Genomic DNA, 19076 nt, shown 5'->3' with positions numbered 1-19076 from the left:
TGGTGCACCCGTGGGCAAAAGTATACGGACCAGGGATTGCGCGATGAAAGTAATTTTCTCCGTTGTCTATGAATGCAACTTGAAATTAAAGAGTGCAGTCCAAACTTGGCATACCGAATTTTCTAGTGCACTCGTCAGTTTCCCTTAATGCAGATTAATTACGAAGATATTGTTTTTTCGGCGACCCTGTGATTCGTATACTTTTGCTCACGGGTGTACATAATGCCTGAGTAGCCCAAGTATGCTAGGCTATACTATAGTTCGCCGCCCTGCTTAGAAAGGGATGCCAATGGAAATCATCGTCATGCCGTCCGCGGCTTCATTAACCCCACTATCCCGTAAGGAGTGAAACGGTTTACGTAAACGCTTCAAACGCTCTCTCCACTACGCTTCTACTACACCACTACATTCTGCTACCTATACCAGTGGACGGCTGTCCGTCGATTACGCATTCTCGCAGGGCCCTCCAAGCCGAGCCGACTCCCGCATGGCGGGAGACCGTCGCAGCGTTGCCGGCTCGCACGTCTCGTTGGGCTCCCGGGCGACCTCGCAGAAGCAGGGACTCATCCGGTCCTCGCTCTTCCCTCGAGACTCGTTATATTCCAGCCTGCCTGGCGGGGAGACGGACGTCTCTCTTGTCAAGCACCCGCACTTGCAGGTATAAGGCAACGGTGACTAAGTCACGTGTGCGTTTCATGGCCGCAAATGCGAGACACGGGGCGATCGAGCGGGCCAAGTTTACCGATGGTAACGCTTGGTGGTATCTACTGCAGCATTTTTAACATCTATTTGACATGCTCTGCTGCGGAAGTCTTTCGTGCTTTGCTATTGTGGCAGGTAAAATAAAGGTTTGGGAACATACGACTCCACAACGAAATTTCTTCTAACAAGTCGACTTTATTTGCACCGTTGTCTTCAACTATTCGCGTACATCATCAGTAATAGATGATGCGCACGAACAGCTCTAGATAACGTTGCAGATAAATTTGTCTTACATTAGTGTTATTTAGCATCTCATTGTGGGGTGTTATGTGCCCATCTCTTTAATTTACCTGCTGCGATTGCCCTGTTGCAGAAGTATTTCGGGCTTTAGATATATCTCTCTTCCGTGTATGTGTGTATGGCATGTACGAGGACGAATTAAGTGCCTCCTGTTTTTTTCCTATGTTTATTTCAAATAAAGATGAGCACTGTGTTATTAGGAATGTAAAACGTATGGCGTTCCCAGCTGTTGCCTGCAGCAAAAGGTGAGACCGTAGTCGAACGCTTCTCACGGAACTCCATTTATGAGCAGACCCAGGTCTCTCAGAGAGCAACTGAACATCACGTCCCATCAGCACACGTCGCAGCACGCCAGAGCGTATCACGGACGCAGACATATGCACTTCAGCAACGTCCTGCTCGTCGGCAGATCGTACTGTGAGAACACAGGCCGCGGTAACGGCCGAGCTGACCAAGCTACTGATTGACCAATACACGGCGATTGCTGCGCACCAGCAGCCGAGTGGGTGAAGTGTTCAGCTCGTGCCCGTAGCGACTGTGCTTCGAATCGCGGCGCCTGCGTTGCCGAAGAATGCGTTGCGGGTACCGTGGTCGAAACTGGTCGCCTAAAGGCCGAGCTGGATGCTGCGTGCCCGCAGGTCGGGATGGTATTACCGGCGTCTGCATCGCCAATCCGTGGTGCGGATGTCGGAGGTCGCTCCGGGTGACTACGGTATCCGGCTGCATGTTCGGCCGCCGGAATGTGGATAAGAGAAATCTCTGTGCCTTCATGCGCGTTTTGTTTTGCTTACCCCTGGGTATGCCAAGAGGATGGATGCCTTTTGCGGTAGCGGCTGAGGCGCTGAGCGGTGGACGCATCAGCAAACCGCTAGCGCCACCACATAAGCTACAAATAAAAGTTGTTAGGCACTGAAGGTGGCCATCGGAAATAGCAGGGAGGCCGTTCATACGTACGTATACCACGCTATCATACGCCCTCCCCCCCCCCCCCCATTTGCATGTCTAAACTGCATCTGCGTCATCGCCAATCGACGCCCCCCCCCCCCACCCGCCCGCTCTCTAACTACACGTCAAAACCGACCGGAACACGTCGCTGATGACCCCCCCCCCCCCCACCCGACTGCATGTCAAAACCGACCGGAACACGTCGCTGATGACCCCCCCCCCTACCCGACTGCATGTCAAAACGGACCGGAACACATCGCTGATGACCCGACCCCCCGACTGCATGTCAAAACGGACCGGAACACGTCGCTGATGACCCCCCCCCCCCCCACTGCATGTCAAAACGGACCGGAACACGTCGCTGATGACCCCCCCCCCCCAACTGCATGTCAAAACGGACCGGAACACGTCGCTGATGACCCCCCCCCCCCACTGCATGTCAAAATGGACCGGAACACGTCGCTGATGACCCCCCCCCCCACTGCATGTCAAAACGGACCGGAACACGTCGCTGATGACCCCCCCCCCCCCAACTGCATGTCAAAACGGACCGGAACACGTCGCTGATGACCCCCCCCCCCCCAACTGCATGTCAAAACGGACCGGAACACGTCGCTGATGACCCCCCCCCCCCCCCCGACTGCATGTCAAAACGGACCGGAACACGTCGCTGATGACTCCCCTATGCATGTCAAAACGGACCGGAACACGTCGCTGATGACCCCCCCCCCCCCCCCCGACTGCATGTCAAAACGGACCGGAACACTTCGCTGATGACCCCCCCCCCCCCCCGACTGCATGTCAAAACGGACCGGAACACGTCGCTGATGACCCCCCCCCCCCCGACTGCATGTCAAAACGGACCGGAACACGTCGCTGATGACCCCCCCCCCCCCCACTGCATGTGAAAACGGACCGGAACACGTCGCTGATGACCCCCCCCCCCCACTGCATGTGAAAACGGACCGGAACACGTCGCTGATGACCCCCCCCCCCCCCCACTGCATGTCAAAACTGACCGGAACACGTCGCTGATGACCCCCCCCCCCCCCGACTGCATGTCAAAACGGACCGGAACACGTCGCTGATGACCCCCCCCCCCCCCCCCGACTGCATGTCAAAACGGACCGGAACACGTCGCTGATGACTCCCCTATGCATGTCAAAACGGACCGGAACACGTCGCTGATGACCCTCCCCCCCTCTCCCGCTGCACGACAAAACTGCCTGGATGAGTTTCGCGGCGGTTTTCGCGTGCAGTTCGAAAGGCGGGTGATCAGCGACGACGTGCGGTCGCTTTTGACATGCAGTTTGGGGGGGGGGGGGTCATCAGCGACGTGGCGCGGTCTGTTTTCACATGCAGTTCGGGAATACAGTCATCAGCGAGTTCCGGTCGCTTTTTACATGCAGTTGAAGATGACGTCATCAGTGACGAGTTCCGGTCGGTTTTTTACATGGAGTTGGGATTGCGTCATCAGTGAAGAGTTCCGGTCGGTTTTGACATGCAGTTGGGGGATTGAGTCATCAGCGACGAGTTCCGGTCCATTTCTTTACGTGCAGTTGGGGTCGCCAGTCATTCAAGTCCCGTTCATTTTAACATGCACTTCAGGAGTCATCAGCAATGACGTCCGGTCAGTTATGCAGTTCCGGGGAGGGGGAGGGGGCCGATCAGCGGTGACGTCCGCGCACTTTAGACATGCAATTGGGGATGGGGGCGTATGATAACGTAGTATACGTACGTTTGAACGTCCTCCCTGCTCTTTCCAATGGCTACGTCCACTGCCTAACAAACTTTATTTGTAGCCTCTGTGGTGGCGCTTGCGGTCTGCTGATGCGTCCACCGCTCAGCCCAGACCACGAGAAGCAACACACATTCCTCTTAGGATACCAGGAGGCAAGCAAACCGAAGTAACGTGCACAAGGGCACAGAGCTTTCCTCTTACATTCCGGCGGCCAAGCGTACAGCCTGATACCATGGTCACCCGGAGCGACCTCCGACATCCGCACCGCGGATAGGCGCTGCAGACGCCGGTAATGCCATCCAGACCTGCGCGCAGCATCCAGCTCGGCCTTTCGGCGACCAGTTACAACCACGGTACCCGCACCGCATTTTTCGGCAACGCAGGCGCCGCGATTCGAACCACAGTCGTCACTGGCACGAGCTTCACACGTCACCCACTCGGATACTGGAGCGCAGCAATCGCCGTGTACTCGCCGACCAGTAGCTTGACCAGCTAAGCCGTTACCGCGGCCTACGTTCTCTCATCTCTATCTGCCGACGAGCATGACGTCGCTCATACTACATGCATGAATTTTATATCTAGAATTTCATATATCCGCCACACGGTTTGGCGTCGTGGCGTGCTGCACCGATTGATGGGACGTGCTGTTGCCCCAAGACCGGAGTTTTCTCAAAACAGGAATTCGATCCGTTGCCCTTGCCGGTCGGGAATCGCTTAGCGGAAGAACCGCACTGATTGAATACGCACCTACATGACAACGAAAGTGCGAATGCGCTATAGTACTACAGGTAGTGGACGGATCCAGTTTTCAACAAATCACTACGTGCGAAGCCACACAACACCCCTGTGGCATCAATTCACGCCAAGTTTATTTCAAAGCTACTGGAGGTTCTTCAACGTTCAGTGAAATGCTTTGCCTAGCATGAAAGCCTCTTGATTTCATCCGTTTGTACACACAAATGAAATCAAGAGGCTCTGCCGATTCACTAACCTTTTCAGCTTCACCTAGTTTGCATGTGCGCACCTGTCGCAATGATGAAGATATGTGGAACTAATTCTGGTAGTGCCAAATCTCGGCCAATTAACACAAACCTATAGTGCTGCCTGGGAAATAATTTATGCGGTGCCAAAGACATTCTGAAACTAAATCTTCACGCTGTCGAATATCTATACCTGCACGGGAAGGAAATGCCAATTCTACATGCAGATTACCGTAGACTCGTGTAAGGGCTGCACTTTTGCAAAATTTGACAAAGTGCTGCCTTTACTTGGGACTGAACCATTTCCGCCTAAGGGCCGCTGCTAGAGCGTTCCGCATACTACATAACGGTTCCAGAAACTTCTTACCAGATGGCTCTCACCATCTGGTAGTGGCACGCGAAAGTACACAGCGCGCGGCATCGGCCAGCGAACGCAGTCGCTCTTCTGCTGGAAATCGTTTCCCAAATCGGGCTGCCGAGTTGGGATTTGCAGCCCTTACACAAGTCTATACAGTATTCGAAAGTTTTTTCTTTTAGAGGAAGCTTTCTATACACAAGCGCACAGCTTGTCGTTCTAAGTGAAAAAGGTGGAGCTTGTGGACCGGTGCTTTGGAGAAAAGTGCGCGATGGAGCTGCAGAGCAGCACGCATGAACATGCGATACATCCTTACGAGTTGTGCCATTCCTGCACGGCGCCTACTTAGTCCATGCAAAAAATCTGAACTTAAGTCTCCTTAAGTGCACTGAATGCGAAAGCATTTCGACTCTTCGGTGCGATATCATGTGCTTGAATTGGGGAGTTTTTTGGAGAAGGCAGAGTTCGAGCATGGTCATCTCAATTTGCAATTCCGTGAAAACTTTTTGGGTGCTTGCCACTGTTCATCGCGGCATTTCGCTGTGTGCCTTTTCTTACACAATCAATGTGCATGCGCCAGTTGAGAGGTGCTTCACGAGTCATCCAGACATATTTAATGGACTCCACCTGTAGCACACCTTCAAGATGCATTGTGAAAATTGCAGAAGTGACGTGCCACTTGAGGCCTGGTTGTCCGTTTGTGAGGCCGCTGGTTGCTGAAGTTTTCTAATACTCACTTTGCAGAGCTTGCTCTTCAAAGCATGCAACAACACTAACAACAACAGTACTGGGGAGTATTTAACCCTGTAATGCCTCAACACATTTCTACATCAAGAATTTACAAAATTTGCGAGTGCTCAGCATGGACGGCACACCTTACTCGTACATTTTAATGTTCTTAGTACAAGCTAATTACCATAGCAGTCAGTAATTGGTTTTCTAAGAAAGAAAGAGAAAAGGATAAGTAGAAAAGCAGGGAGGTTAACGAGAGGTAGTTCTGGCTGGCTACCCTGCATGGGAGGAAGGGTTACGGGGATAAAAATAGAGAGTTGAAGGGGGAGATTGAGAAGGGGGAAATTCAGAAGGGGAAGATTCAGAAGGGGAAGATAACTGCGTACGATACTACATTTCTGAGCTATCCAGAATTGGCACTTGGCTTCAGCATATTAATATCACTGCTCGTGTTTCACGTGTGCACATTTGAATTTCGAAGACTCAAACAGCCCTGTATATAGAAAGTGCTTTAGACATTACAGGGTTAAAAGGGTTCTGAACATCCCCTGAGGCTTGGTGAAATAACACAGCACGCAGATAGCGTACTCTGCTGTGAACATTTCAGCCAAATTTTGTAGTCGTGCACAGTGCGTCAATCTCGCAAGCAGAGTGCGAAGTCACCTTTCTCTCGAATGCTCAGTTTTCAACAGAAGCCTTCTCCTCACTCTTCTCTGTAAGCCTTATTTTGTAATGTGGCAGATTCCCATGTGCGGCCACTAACTGACATCAATCAAGAAGGGTGTTTGCATCAGTGCGCTTCTGCCTACTGTTACTGTATTTATTGATGCAGTTTATTGCTGAAGTAAGCGAAAATCTGCGTTTGAAATTTCGGTGAGCATTACGCACCTCTGGAAGTACGACTATCATACTGTCTCCGTGCATCGTCTGCTAACACTCGGCCACGGCCGCCCGCGTAGGAAAGAAACTTTGGCCATACGTATTCATGTCCGAGCCGTCGGGTCGCACTAATTTCTATTAGTTTTGAACATTCAACTAGCCTCTAAGCACGCGAAACTCAAGGTTAGACCACACATGTGCTCACCTATCATATGTCGCCTACTAGCCAATAGCATCTATCTATGGAAATCTTGCATATGACGCCATACGCAAGCATGTATGCAAGCTGCTGGCATGTCGGCAGCAGCTTCGAAACGGTAGGCCTCGTTTGAAAATAGGGTGTTTGAAAAAAAGGTGACTTCGAGCTCCACATTTCATGCATTATCGTAAATTTAGCAGAGATGTTCACATCGGCGTACGCTATCAGCAGAATTTTTTTTGCTTTATTAAGTCCGAGGGGCAGTTCTTTTAGGCTACCCTGCCTTATGGCAGGAGCTGTTTCTAGTCTTTTCTTTTTTTGTGTGTGTAACTATGCATTTGCCAGAATAGTGGGTGATGGTGCCAATGGCGACATTGTCGTGGCGATAAATGACACAGGTTCTTTGACACAGGTTCGAGACCTGACGTTCGAGCTGGACCGCTCCAGCCTGGGTCAGCGGCTGTGCGGTGGACCACGCACCAAGTTGCTCCTGCTCGAGGGGCTGTCATTTGAAGTCCGTGGTGGGGAGATCCTCGCCATCATCGCCACGTCCGGTGAGCACGCTGCTCTGGAACTGAAAAAAATATATTTAAAAGAAACACACACACATTTGGGAGGGCTAGCAACTCCTCCAGGCAGAAAAGAATGCTTGTTACATGTTTAACTCAGTTTTCACGAATTCATGTACTGTTGGATATAGTAGGAGCTACAGAGAGCGTGCCCATGAAGTTTACGGACCCTGATTTCTGGCGCCGCTTACGGAGCCAACCACAGCATCTAAACTAACTATAGTACTACTTTACACAAACTAGACATGCTATTTAAACTTTCGAATGCCACAAAGCTCCCATGCGAGAGCAGTGCGTCTAGTTGGCATTCAGCGACAAACACGCAGCGCAACCACATCGTCCCCTACCATTGCTTCCCTCTCCCATCTCCAGCGCACACTTTGTTGAGTGACGTCAGTCGTGACGGAGGCGCTGGCAAGGGCCAATATGTGAGAGCTTCCACCTCCCCGGCCTCTGGCGCTCACATGCTGCTCTTACCCCAACCCGCTTCCCCCACCTCCACCTCGTAAACATTAGACGGTGGCTGTACGCGTAATCAGACCGTGCTTGATTGCTTAAAAGAAGGATTTCCCCCATTCAAGTGCATGTAAAACGAATAAATGCTTTTACGAGACAACAGCTGGGCTGATCTGAATGAATTATGGTGCAAGGGAGAATTCTGCTTCACTGAGTCAGTAGAATTTCGCATTAAATACCTTAATTGCTTTCTACAAAATTTGCTCAACAGCTGCAAGCTTAAGAAAAACAGTACTGTGAAGTGACAAAATTCCTAACTCGGAATAAGTAAAACCTTGTTATAACGAAACAGGATACACAGAAATAATGGATATAACAAAAGTAAATGAAATGCCCCTTGAAATCCTCAATAGATTCACAGTGCAGTACTTTCAATAATTGATAGGACCAAGTAATGGATAAAACTCAGTAATCGTGGTTCCCCCTCCCCCTTTGTTATAACAAGGTTTTACTGTATTTGATATGACAAAGCAAGCATAAAATTCAGTAAACTTCTTCGCTTATTGGCATGTATGCTATAGCATGCAGGCTAATATTTTTATAAGCCTTGATTTGTAGCATATTTAAAGGAATTATTTGTGGTTTCTAGCAGGTTTTGTATTGTTTTAGTAGAAGTAGAACAATAGCAACAATGTTGGTGGCAAGAGTTACGACTGATACAATGTCGTAGCACAGTATGACCACGTCTACATTTAATGTGGTCGTATAATACAGTCCAACCTCGTCATAAGAAAGTACCACCATATACAACAACATGTTCGTTATAAGCATACACTTTCATAATGCTGAAGAAACGGATAATTTTTTACGTACTTCGTTACATCCAAAAATTAGTTATATCTGATGATCCATTACATATCTTTGGACTTCGACATGCAGAGCAAGAAGGTTCCGCCCTGCTGGATATCCTGGCTAACCGGCACCCAAAGTGGGGTAGCCGGCTGCGTGGCGACATCATGTTCAATGGACTGTTCATGCCACCGGCAAGACTGGAGCACTGTGTCGCCTATGTTGCTCGCAACTGGCACCTGTGGCCCGACATGAGCGTGCGGCAGTGGATGCTGTTCACCTCGCTGCTCCAGGAGCCAGGTGGACCTGGAAGAGACACCAAGGCCAGAGTGAGAATCGCAGCCTACGCACCTTCCTGAGCTTATTGATTCACTTACTCCGCTAAGTGGTTGCAGCCGCGTTACAGCACAGTCAGCAGTAATTTCGTGCTCTTCATTCCTTTATTTATTAATTTATTTCAATAAACAACCAATTACTACTACGCTACTACATTGACTGGCAAATGGTGTAACATGACCCCGCATGGAAAGTGTGGCAAAAGAGCTTCACCTTTAGGTTTGTCTTTCACATGGAAGTAAAATTCAGGCTCCTTTATATGTGTGCAAGTGCGTTGCTGTTCCTATTGATGACATCATTCATAGTATGTCTGTTAGCAATGCTACTAAGACAGTAGAATGGTAGAATAATTGGCATGTCTCATACAGATCAACGCTCTTCTCGAAGACCTTGGCCTTGGCCAGCTGAAGCACACTCGAATTCGAGACCTCACCGAATCCGAAGCCAGGCGACTCAACGTTGGCTCTCAACTACTTCTCGACACTGGTCAGTGCATGAAATGTTTGCTGTAGTAACAGATCATTTGTAAATTCTATTAAACACGAAACTACAATATTACAGTCTGCTTTCATTTTGTTGTAAACATGGAAGGAAACCGATAAATAACAGAAGATGTAGAACTGTATAAGTGACGCTTGTCCTCTGCTGAGAGACATGGGGCTCATTCACTCTGGCAATTAGGCAGTGAGCAACTGACCCAAAGCAGTAGCTCTTCTACTAAAGCAACCTCTGCAAGTCACCAATATGAACGAGCCCTTGCTGTTTGTTCTTCTACAGTAGCTTTTATGGAGGGACCGCCTTTGATTTCTTTGCAAGAAGTCAATTGCACTTCAAGCAGCACAAAGTAATCATGACTGTGATTCTTTGCAATGATAATTGTGCATCGAATAGTGCCAATAACAGCAATGAAGTAGCTTAAACCTTCGCATTCGTGGATGGTGTTCTATAGCATGACCCAGTATGAAACAAAACGCAACGCCATTGTCCGTATGCCATACAGAAACAATATACAAGAGGTGCAAACCCTGTGGGCAGTCTGTGCAACCCACCTATCCACTGTACAATGGACACCATAAACCAGGACTCCATGCGAGTCAATCCCACGAGCTCAGGCTAAACTGTCAGCACTACTTGCACATTCGTTGACATTCACTGGCACCATCATATACTCTAACTGCTTAGATCAGTTGCCACAGCTGTATGCATTGCATTTGAAGCCTGGGCGCAATGTTGTCTACTGATTATATCTGCCACTAATAACACACTTATCAACTGCAGTGATGTTTAGTATATCATACACGCGGCAATTTTTTGTTTCTTAATGCAGATGTGGTATTGCTAGACCAGCCCATCTCTGGCATGGATATCCTCGACAGCTTCTTTCTCATCGACTATGTCCGACAGTGGGCCGCCAGGGGTCGCATCGTCGTCATGACCATCCACCCACCCACCTACGAGATCTTCACCATGATGACACGAGGTAGATTGCCGTCTGCAGTATACAGCCATGTAGACTATCGCCAGTATGCGATATTGGGAGAATGCGGTAGTATGACACCAACTGTGTTGGTGAATGGGCAAAGAATGTTGACCTTTCCACTCCATCACATGCACAGATAGAGCTGCAGCTATGATTAAACAATCAAATCAAGTAGCACGAGTTTTACTGCAAGATTGCATGTCATCAGACTTCTCTGTCTTAATTAATGGCATTCATTGCAGCATATATCCAAGAATAGATAGCCAGTTAATCAGTCAGCTCTTGTCGCCTAACACCCAGCTATATGTTTTACCTATTAATGTTCAGTTGCAGAAAAAGGAGTCTGTCTTGTGGGGCTACCAGCCATGTGCAAAAAGTTTTAATTATAAACCAAGATCTATTGAATGCCAGGACCTCTTGTTTCATTGGTACACACTGCAAATAATACTAAAGAAAAAGAGAGGACTTCCTGGTACTGCCAATGAAAACCAGGTTTTACTTTTAGAAGATGAAAAAATTAGAATAAAAAATTTATTCATGGCCGTCTGCCTTCACAATATTTGCAAGACCAGAATGCAATAACACACCATGCTGTTGTTAAGACACACAGCATGTGTGAACATTTCACCAATAGTGTTGAGTACCACTGCGATGTTTTACGTGGCATAGCCCAAACGACCGAAATGGGTCAGGTTGCTTGACTTCATATGATTGGAGAGAGAGAGAGAGATGAACTTCATTTAGAAGCAGCCTCCTTGCCCGACTTTTAACATGGCCACATTAGTAAAGTGCAGCTAATCTGGTTTTACACGGTTACTCGTACTTGAAATGCCAACAAGAAAGCGCATAATACAACAAAGAGAAACGATCTTGTGCACCATTTGCAGCAATACCCTTTTTGGTTGCATAGTTACTGGCTGTCTGTAAGTAGCCTTGCGACATGAACTTTTGGCCTGATCAGTCATAGTGAGCATTCAATCTCTAGATGCGTCACACTTAGTGTGCATATGAAGTCTTCCCTCAATGTCATCATAACTTTTGGTTACCATGCCAGGTTTGTCTACCAGCAAAGTTTCTTTGTAAGTGCAATTTAGGCTTGTCTTGCAGCACATACAAGGCAAACAGTATATACATATTGCGTGCAATATTACAACTACATGTAGTACAATTGCAAACTGCAGTTCAGAGACGAAAGCAGCAATCAGGATTTAGATAGACACTAAGTGCTTCCATAGCTTGCACCTAGCCAAATTAATAAAAAAAAGTTGCACATCACTATGTTCTCTTTTTCAAATTCCAGTGGCCATCATATCGACGGGTCGCATGGTGTACCATGGCAAGCGACGTGATCTGCTCCCGTACTTCTCCTACATAGACTTCCCCTGTCCTGCTTTCAAGAACCCTTCTGACTACTACCGTAAGCCTACATTGCTTCCCGCTATTGAAATACTACATGTCTCTGAAAACTAGCGCCACTGAAAGCTAATGGTGTACCAGGTCATAAAGCAGCTACTGCACGAGCTTTTTATGAGCACAGCGTGTGCCCCCTTTCTTTCGGGGACAATCGTGACACCCACCTTCATCTTTCTCATTCACAAATTTGCTTGTTAATGAGCATGTGAAATTGACTATCGCTGACCATGTGTGAATAGTAATTTTCAAAACTGAATCAAATATGAATTGAATAGGGTCAGAAGCAAAATGACTTGAGTATAGAATACTTTTCAAGCAGTTCTAGAATGAGGAACTGCTGTTCTCTCCGTCCATATAAAATTGCCTTCACATCCCAATGTATCCACAACATTACTAAATTTCTGTCATTAGATTGCATGTTTTGAAGCACATTTTAGTAAAAGCACAAATGGAGCACTAGGAGCACATAAGCAGTTTATTTGCATACTTGGGACTCATTTATGAGTGCAAATGATAACAGTCTAGCCAAAAAAGGAGCCACATCACAGAGGCTAACGTAAAAAGAATGGTAGAGGATTTTACCGTGTACGTTGCACATTGCAGTCGACCTGGTGACGTTGGACAACCTGTCTCCAGAGGCAATGCTCGAGTCTAGCCAGCGAGTCGAGAACCTGGTCGAGGTGTTCCGGCGCCGACAAGTGGCGCTCTCTGACCCGGGTCCTCCGGGCAATGCGCCCATGGATGTCTACAGGGCTGGATTCTTTGGACAGATGCTGGCCCTGTGGATGTGAGCGCGCACTTTCGTAATCACAATCTTTCTATAATCTCCCTCTCTCTGACCTCTACGAAAACCCTTGTCAACTTTTCTGTAAAATCTTCCATCCTCAACGCTTTGCATTATTTCGCACAGACAATAAAGAATTGTCAAAAAACTCTTTTATGTGAATAAGATGTTTAGTTACTACACATGCACGTCAGCACTAGAGTGACAAAGATTGTTGACTATATCATTCCACAAGAGTCACTTGTCTGCTTACATGTGCCATCACATTGCCAAGGCAACCACTTTCACACATACTCATAATGCCACTTTTGAATTGCAAGTGCTTCTAAAGCCACGGACAAAAATTAGTTAAACTATACTCCTTTAGTTTTCCAAGCACTTGTTTATATTGTGCAAGTGCATAAACGATTGAAATTTCGAATTCAAGTTCAATATAATGTGTCAGAACAAATTCTTCAATTTGAAAATTTGATAATCAAATTTCTTCAGATATTTCATTATGATCAAACATATCAGTCTACTAAGAATAGTGGAGCCAGAAATGCCCATGCCTGCAGTCCACTGGACACTTGAATAGCCAATTCTAAGCCAACCGTATATAGCGGTGCCTTCTCATTTTTCGCTCACACTAGAGCTGGCCATTTGAACAGACTTGCTTTCAGATGGAATTCGTGTGCATTTAGTTTTCACACTGAAATAAAGTCTTGTCTGACCCATTGTTCTCAACAATAACAGCTTAGTAGTCATCAAAAAATTCAGATGAAACTCGCACTTCTGCAACAACCAGTTCTTCAAGTTTGAATAGGTGTTCGGTTTCATATTGAGACCACCTGTACGTGGTTATATCACAGCTTGTAAATATGCTGGCTAATATTTTGTGTTTAAGTGAATGTTGTGCTATATGTGTTACTAGGAAAAAGGGATATACAAGGAAAGGACACTTCATTCTTGTTCAGTACTTTCCTTGCATATGTTTTTCCTAGTAATTTGCATGGTGTAATCTTCGATATGACACCATTTAGGATTGGGACATAGTCCAGTCACAAATATAATACTGACATTTGCATCATGCGGCCATATCTTGCAACAATTCTTGTCATTTTTAGTTCCTTTGGTCCTTCATCAGTGGCTGGCACGGCACCAAGCCTTTGTTATTACCAGTATTGGCCACTTGATAGAGAAAAAAAATGCTTTATGTGCCAAGACCATGATCTGATTATGAGGCACACCAGAGTTGGAAACTTTAGATTAATTTTGCCTGGTTCTCTTGCGTGCACCTAAATCCAAATACTATGCGAGTGTTTCTGCATTTTGCCACCATCAAAATTTTATCCTTACCGCTGAGATCAAACCCGTGCACTTAAGCTCAGCAGTGAAATGCCATAGCCACCAGCCATAACCACTAGCCATAGCTATTAGCCATGGCCACTAAATGACTATGGTGGTTGGCCACTTAATACAATGGGTGATGGTTATCAGAAACAAAGTTATAAATAGAATCGAAGGTAAGCAATCATTACATGAGGTAACCTCTGGTGTTCTCCCTTGTTTGTCTTTGTGCAGACGGGCACTGATCTACACTTTCCCATACAACGTGGTACACTTCTTTCGTCGTTTGTTCCTTGCTGCCTTCATCTCCGTTCTTCTGGGAGCCATCTTCTGGAATGTAAGGGCAGGGCTCGACCAGGAGCACGTCCTGGATCGGCTCGGCTTTCACTATGCGCTCCTTGCTCTCTGTCTCTGGCCACTTCTGCTTGGCGATATCACAGACGGTAAGAAGACAGTACTCAAGTCACCTATCCTGATGCTATGTAGCAGGCGTGCCATTACCACGAAACATGTCTCCTGCAGGTTATAACTACTACTGAGCCTCAGTTTAGTAAAAATTTCACTTGGATGTTCAACATGGCAGCACATTCATATCCATACTGATATTTTGGACTTGGAAACTATAGAATTATATGTATCCGAGAAACGTTGTGTTTTACAGGATTATGTCTTTTAATAGGAACAGACCTACAGGTCTCCTGCGGTATATATCTAAATTTTACTACATCAGCTAGATTACTGGAATAGGTAGACAATACTTGCAATACAAATTACAAGTTAGCTTAACAAAACCCCACTTGCTAACTCTGTAGTAGTGATTTGTGATTAGTATAGTTAGTGTAAGTTAGGTTGATGAAGTTAGGAATGTAAATAGTGATGTTAGCAAACTTTAGTGCACGTGTTTGAAGTGATAAATTGCAGCTGAACAGTAAAAACCGATATTGTAACAAAAATCCATTGCTTAGCAATCTGCGGTGAAATGCATTGCCGCTCCAGTTAACACCTTGAGCACTGCAGAAAATAGACTGCTTACAAGTGTAAACCGGATAATCAATGCAGTTCACCGCAGATATTTCTTAAAGCTAGTGCTAATCACAGGAGTTATCGCTAAATTGATGTTATATCATTGTTATGCACTGATTGAATTCCACAATTAGGACATGTACTCTAACAGGATCAATTCACTTCATTGATGGCATTTTGTTAGCTAATACCACTTTACAGTTTGTTTTGCAAGTAGTGCGCACCCCTTCAAGTAGCATTGCCGATGTGACAATCGCAATACCTATCATGGGAGATCTCCAATGAGTACATTTACATTTAAAACAGGTCACCTGGCACACTACGGTGCTGTATGTGGCTCTCAGAGAGCAGCATCATGATGGGAAAAATATGTTTATAGGAACAACTCCGTTTACAATACTTCCACACCATCCTGACAGAACCTGTGAAAATTTGACTGGCATGTCCACCTACAGCTGCTGTGGCTCAGACCAATGTCTTTTTTTATTCCAGTTTGGCGAGAAAAGGCATACGTGTCACGAGATATCAACGAAAGGTTGTACAATGGCATTGCATACATCATATCAAAGGTAACATATCAGTTGTTTCTTGTTATTTTTATCAGCTTTGACAATTTTAAGTTGTCAAAGGCAGTAAAATCTGGCTCCTCAAGTGCTGTAGCCTTCTCCATCGCGTGACTTCATATGTATGCCTACTACAGCTGTGGGGGCAAGCTTTACCATACTGTTGCTTGAATTTTATGTTTGATCACACAGTTGAAAATATTCATACTTACAAACAGTGATGATTCAATTCGAAGACTGAATTGGATAGGACAATGTTCAATTTGTTATTTAAAATTTTCTAATATTCGCACACCTCTAATAGCATGTGCTTCCCGTTTACATCATGATGCCTATCAGAGTGCTGTGTTAAAAGGCCACAAGCAATGCTTTGCACATATCTTACCTTCAGGCCTGTCACGAAGATCTCAGTTTGCAACAAATAATGTCAACTGCTTCATTCAGCATGGCAGACAGCCTGGTCCACAGAAGGCCTGCACACTATTTCATTTTAATCAGCACTCCATTAAAACTCCTTGGATAAAGAATAGACAAGTCCACTTTGCCTTCCTGCCACAGACTTGATCAATGTTGATTCACAGCTCACATATACTGCATTCGGACAGTTGTGGCTGTCCCAGTTCTCTGCAAGTTTCTTGCCAAATTATTGAACTATATTGATTGCTCTGCATTTTAATAACACTTCACTAAAATTCTCTACGCAACACCTTGGTTGTCCTTTCCTTTACCTCATTGTTGCTCACCAACACTAGAACTCAATGTACAGCGGAACTGCAGCCTCCCAGTTACCTGTATCATTTTTATGACCATTTCACCAACTATATTAATTAATGAGTGAAGTTCTAATCCATACAAATTAACTTGATATTTTCTAGTTGGTGCTGTTCCTGAAGTTCTTAATTTGCAGCATTTTTCATTTTGGTTAGCCACATACTTTAAACAAAAAAGGAAGAGTCTGCTTATAATGATCCCCTAACATGGTCAAGCAGTCACTATTGCAGTGACCATTAAAGTCTGCTGCTCAAATCTGCTGTAGCTACATGAAATGCAAGTGGTGTTTCTGTGGACATAAACAGCTATCTGGCAGAATCGATGATGACATGCAAGTTTACAGGGCTGATACCATAGAAACAATTGAGAAGGGCCTCAAAGTGCCTTTGCAGACTGATAATTACGGCAAGGACACTGCCCAGGAGCTGCAAGAAATGGCAGTGTTCACCCGTGATGCAGCCGATAAAGCCCTGAATACTTGGGCGCGTTTCCTTTTCAGTAAGAAGGCACTGAATAACGTCCGAGAAAGATAGCTTGAAAAAATATCTTGTGTCACAGCGCACAAGTTAGCGCAGTGCTAGCAAGCAAGAATTATTGAAATGCTTAAGTGAAAGCGCATAGTATTTTGCATCTTACAAATTCAGCAGATGTCATTTTTGCATATGCCTTTTTCATTAAATGTTGTTTCATTTATTTTTTGCTGTGGATACTTAGCGGTGGATATCTCTCCGCACATGAAGATTATGGCATTCCATACTTTGATTCAAAAACTTTAGTGCTGCAAGTCCACAGATCTACCAACAACCACTGCAATCACTACAGCACACAAGTTTCTGCATGCTCCAGACATCCCCTCAAGCTGTCATTTTAACCAGCACTATGTGAAATCTCCCCAACTGATTACCTTTATTCTACCTCACCTGCCCACTGTCAACGCTAAAATATTGTTACGTAATATTGTAAAATATTCACTTCACAGCTCATGTACAGCCTTCCGACAGCCGCGGCCATAGCGGCGGCGTATGTGTTTCCCGCCTACTCCATGACGGGTCTGCCTCAGCGCGAGGAGACGCGCAACTTCGGCCCCTACATGGGCTACACACTGCTCTACCTGCTGACCGCACGGGCCGTCGCCATGACGTCGGCGTGGACCTTCCCGACGCGCCAGCGTGCCGCCGCCTTTCTGGGCCTGGTGGTGCTGGTGTTCTGCCTGAGCGGCGGCTACGCAGTCCACCTCATGGACCTGTCGCTGGTGACCTCGTGGCTACAATGGGTGTCGCCACTGCGCTGGACGCTCGAGCAGCTCGCCATGGTCGAGTTCGCTGGTGGGGCGACGCCCATGTACGACTGCCCCCGGGGTCCTGTGGTCCTACAGGAGAATGGCATCCAGGTGAGCGGACAAAGGGAGGCAATTCGGTTGTACGCCATGCTGGCAAAAACAAAGTTGCAATTGATAAGTGCTAAAACTTGATGATCCAGTCATCTGAACTCTGTATTCTGTGATGCAGTGAAGCTGACATGCATCACGCATTGAGAGACAGTAGAAAATGTACGATCAGCCGCTAATGCTTACTCCTGCAGCACTGTAAGAACAAAAAAAAAGTTTTCCAGCACCCCAAGACAAAAGAAAAATATTACGTGATGACTATGCACATGGATTATATCATATCATTCATTGTTATTGACATTGAACAATTAATTTCAGCTGACCTATAAGTGATGAAGGCCTGTAAAATATTCTTCATGCATTGCAAAAAAGTTCTTGCAAATTGCAGAAATTTCAATATCGCAATTCTGTAAGCTGTACCCAATAACAGATCTAAAGTGGATAATATTGACGTATAACACATTGCTCTGAAATATGCCACTAATTTGTAAGCACTTCTTTGAAAACCTTGTAAACATTGTCACAATTTCACATAAACAATAAATTCATAGATCAGATTTGTACACTTTAAATGCACAACAGTTCACCGAAGTGTGATATCTATTCTTTGCAAATTTCAACAATGTTTCTTAAAATCTGAGGTTCCAAACCAAATTTTCCCTCCTACAGTTTCTTGGATGAAACTTTCTCAAATGCCACAAATGTCTTTTAAACCTGTCCAGAAGTGGTCTTGTAAACGCATTTCTGCATTTTGCAGATACACTTCAATAGAGAAATCAGAGCTGGCTCTGTGTTAAAGTTTCCCGTTAAAGAAGCAAACTTTCTTACACAGCCAAGGTATTACCCACGCGTTAAGGTCATGACGGATGCAGAATACGAAGTCTGCTGCACTGATTGTGAGGTCAACTCTACGAAGCTCCCGCGGGTCTGATGCCAATCGTAAAAGGGCACCAATCGCCACTTTCTCACCATCTGTAGTACAGTGAAAACTTTGTTTACCCCTGTTCATTACAGCAGAGAGAATGTTAACACGTCACTTTGTAGCCACTTGTGTTATGGCTTTCTAAAAGCCCTACAGGCATTTATTTAGGGACAACTTCTCTCATGCTCCTACATCTGGTATACATGTATGACACCAGAAGGTGCTATCGTACCTGTCATGATTGAAATTCTCATTTTCACAACACTTTGTGATGGATAAACAGGTGCAACTAAGCTGCTCTTGCCTACATCTTGCACTGCCGAGGAAAGAGAGGTTAAGTGTACAGATGCCTTTGTAACAT

General features: G+C 45.9%; 1 protein-coding gene across 1 annotated transcript in view; it reads left to right on the top strand.

Moving 5' to 3' along the window:
• The window catches only part of LOC142560440 (ATP-binding cassette sub-family G member 8), a 315705-nt gene that overhangs the window by 291960 nt on the left and 4669 nt on the right, over positions 1-19076 (top strand). The window contains exons 8-17 of the mRNA XM_075672556.1: positions 461-658; positions 7246-7387; positions 8798-9036; positions 9412-9529; positions 10371-10523; positions 11824-11940; positions 12540-12723; positions 14284-14492; positions 15565-15641; positions 17386-17796. Of these exons, the coding sequence (XP_075528671.1) occupies positions 461-658; positions 7246-7387; positions 8798-9036; positions 9412-9529; positions 10371-10523; positions 11824-11940; positions 12540-12723; positions 14284-14492; positions 15565-15641; positions 17386-17796 (1848 nt within the window). The remainder of the gene's footprint in view (positions 1-460; positions 659-7245; positions 7388-8797; positions 9037-9411; positions 9530-10370; positions 10524-11823; positions 11941-12539; positions 12724-14283; positions 14493-15564; positions 15642-17385; positions 17797-19076) is intronic.

The sequence above is a fragment of the Dermacentor variabilis genome, chromosome 10 (assembly GCF_050947875.1).
Source record: "Dermacentor variabilis isolate Ectoservices chromosome 10, ASM5094787v1, whole genome shotgun sequence".
Classification (NCBI taxonomy): Eukaryota; Metazoa; Arthropoda; class Arachnida; order Ixodida; family Ixodidae; genus Dermacentor; species Dermacentor variabilis.
The sequence above is the reverse complement of the archived record's forward strand: the minus strand, read 5'-3'. Positions and strand labels throughout refer to the sequence as shown.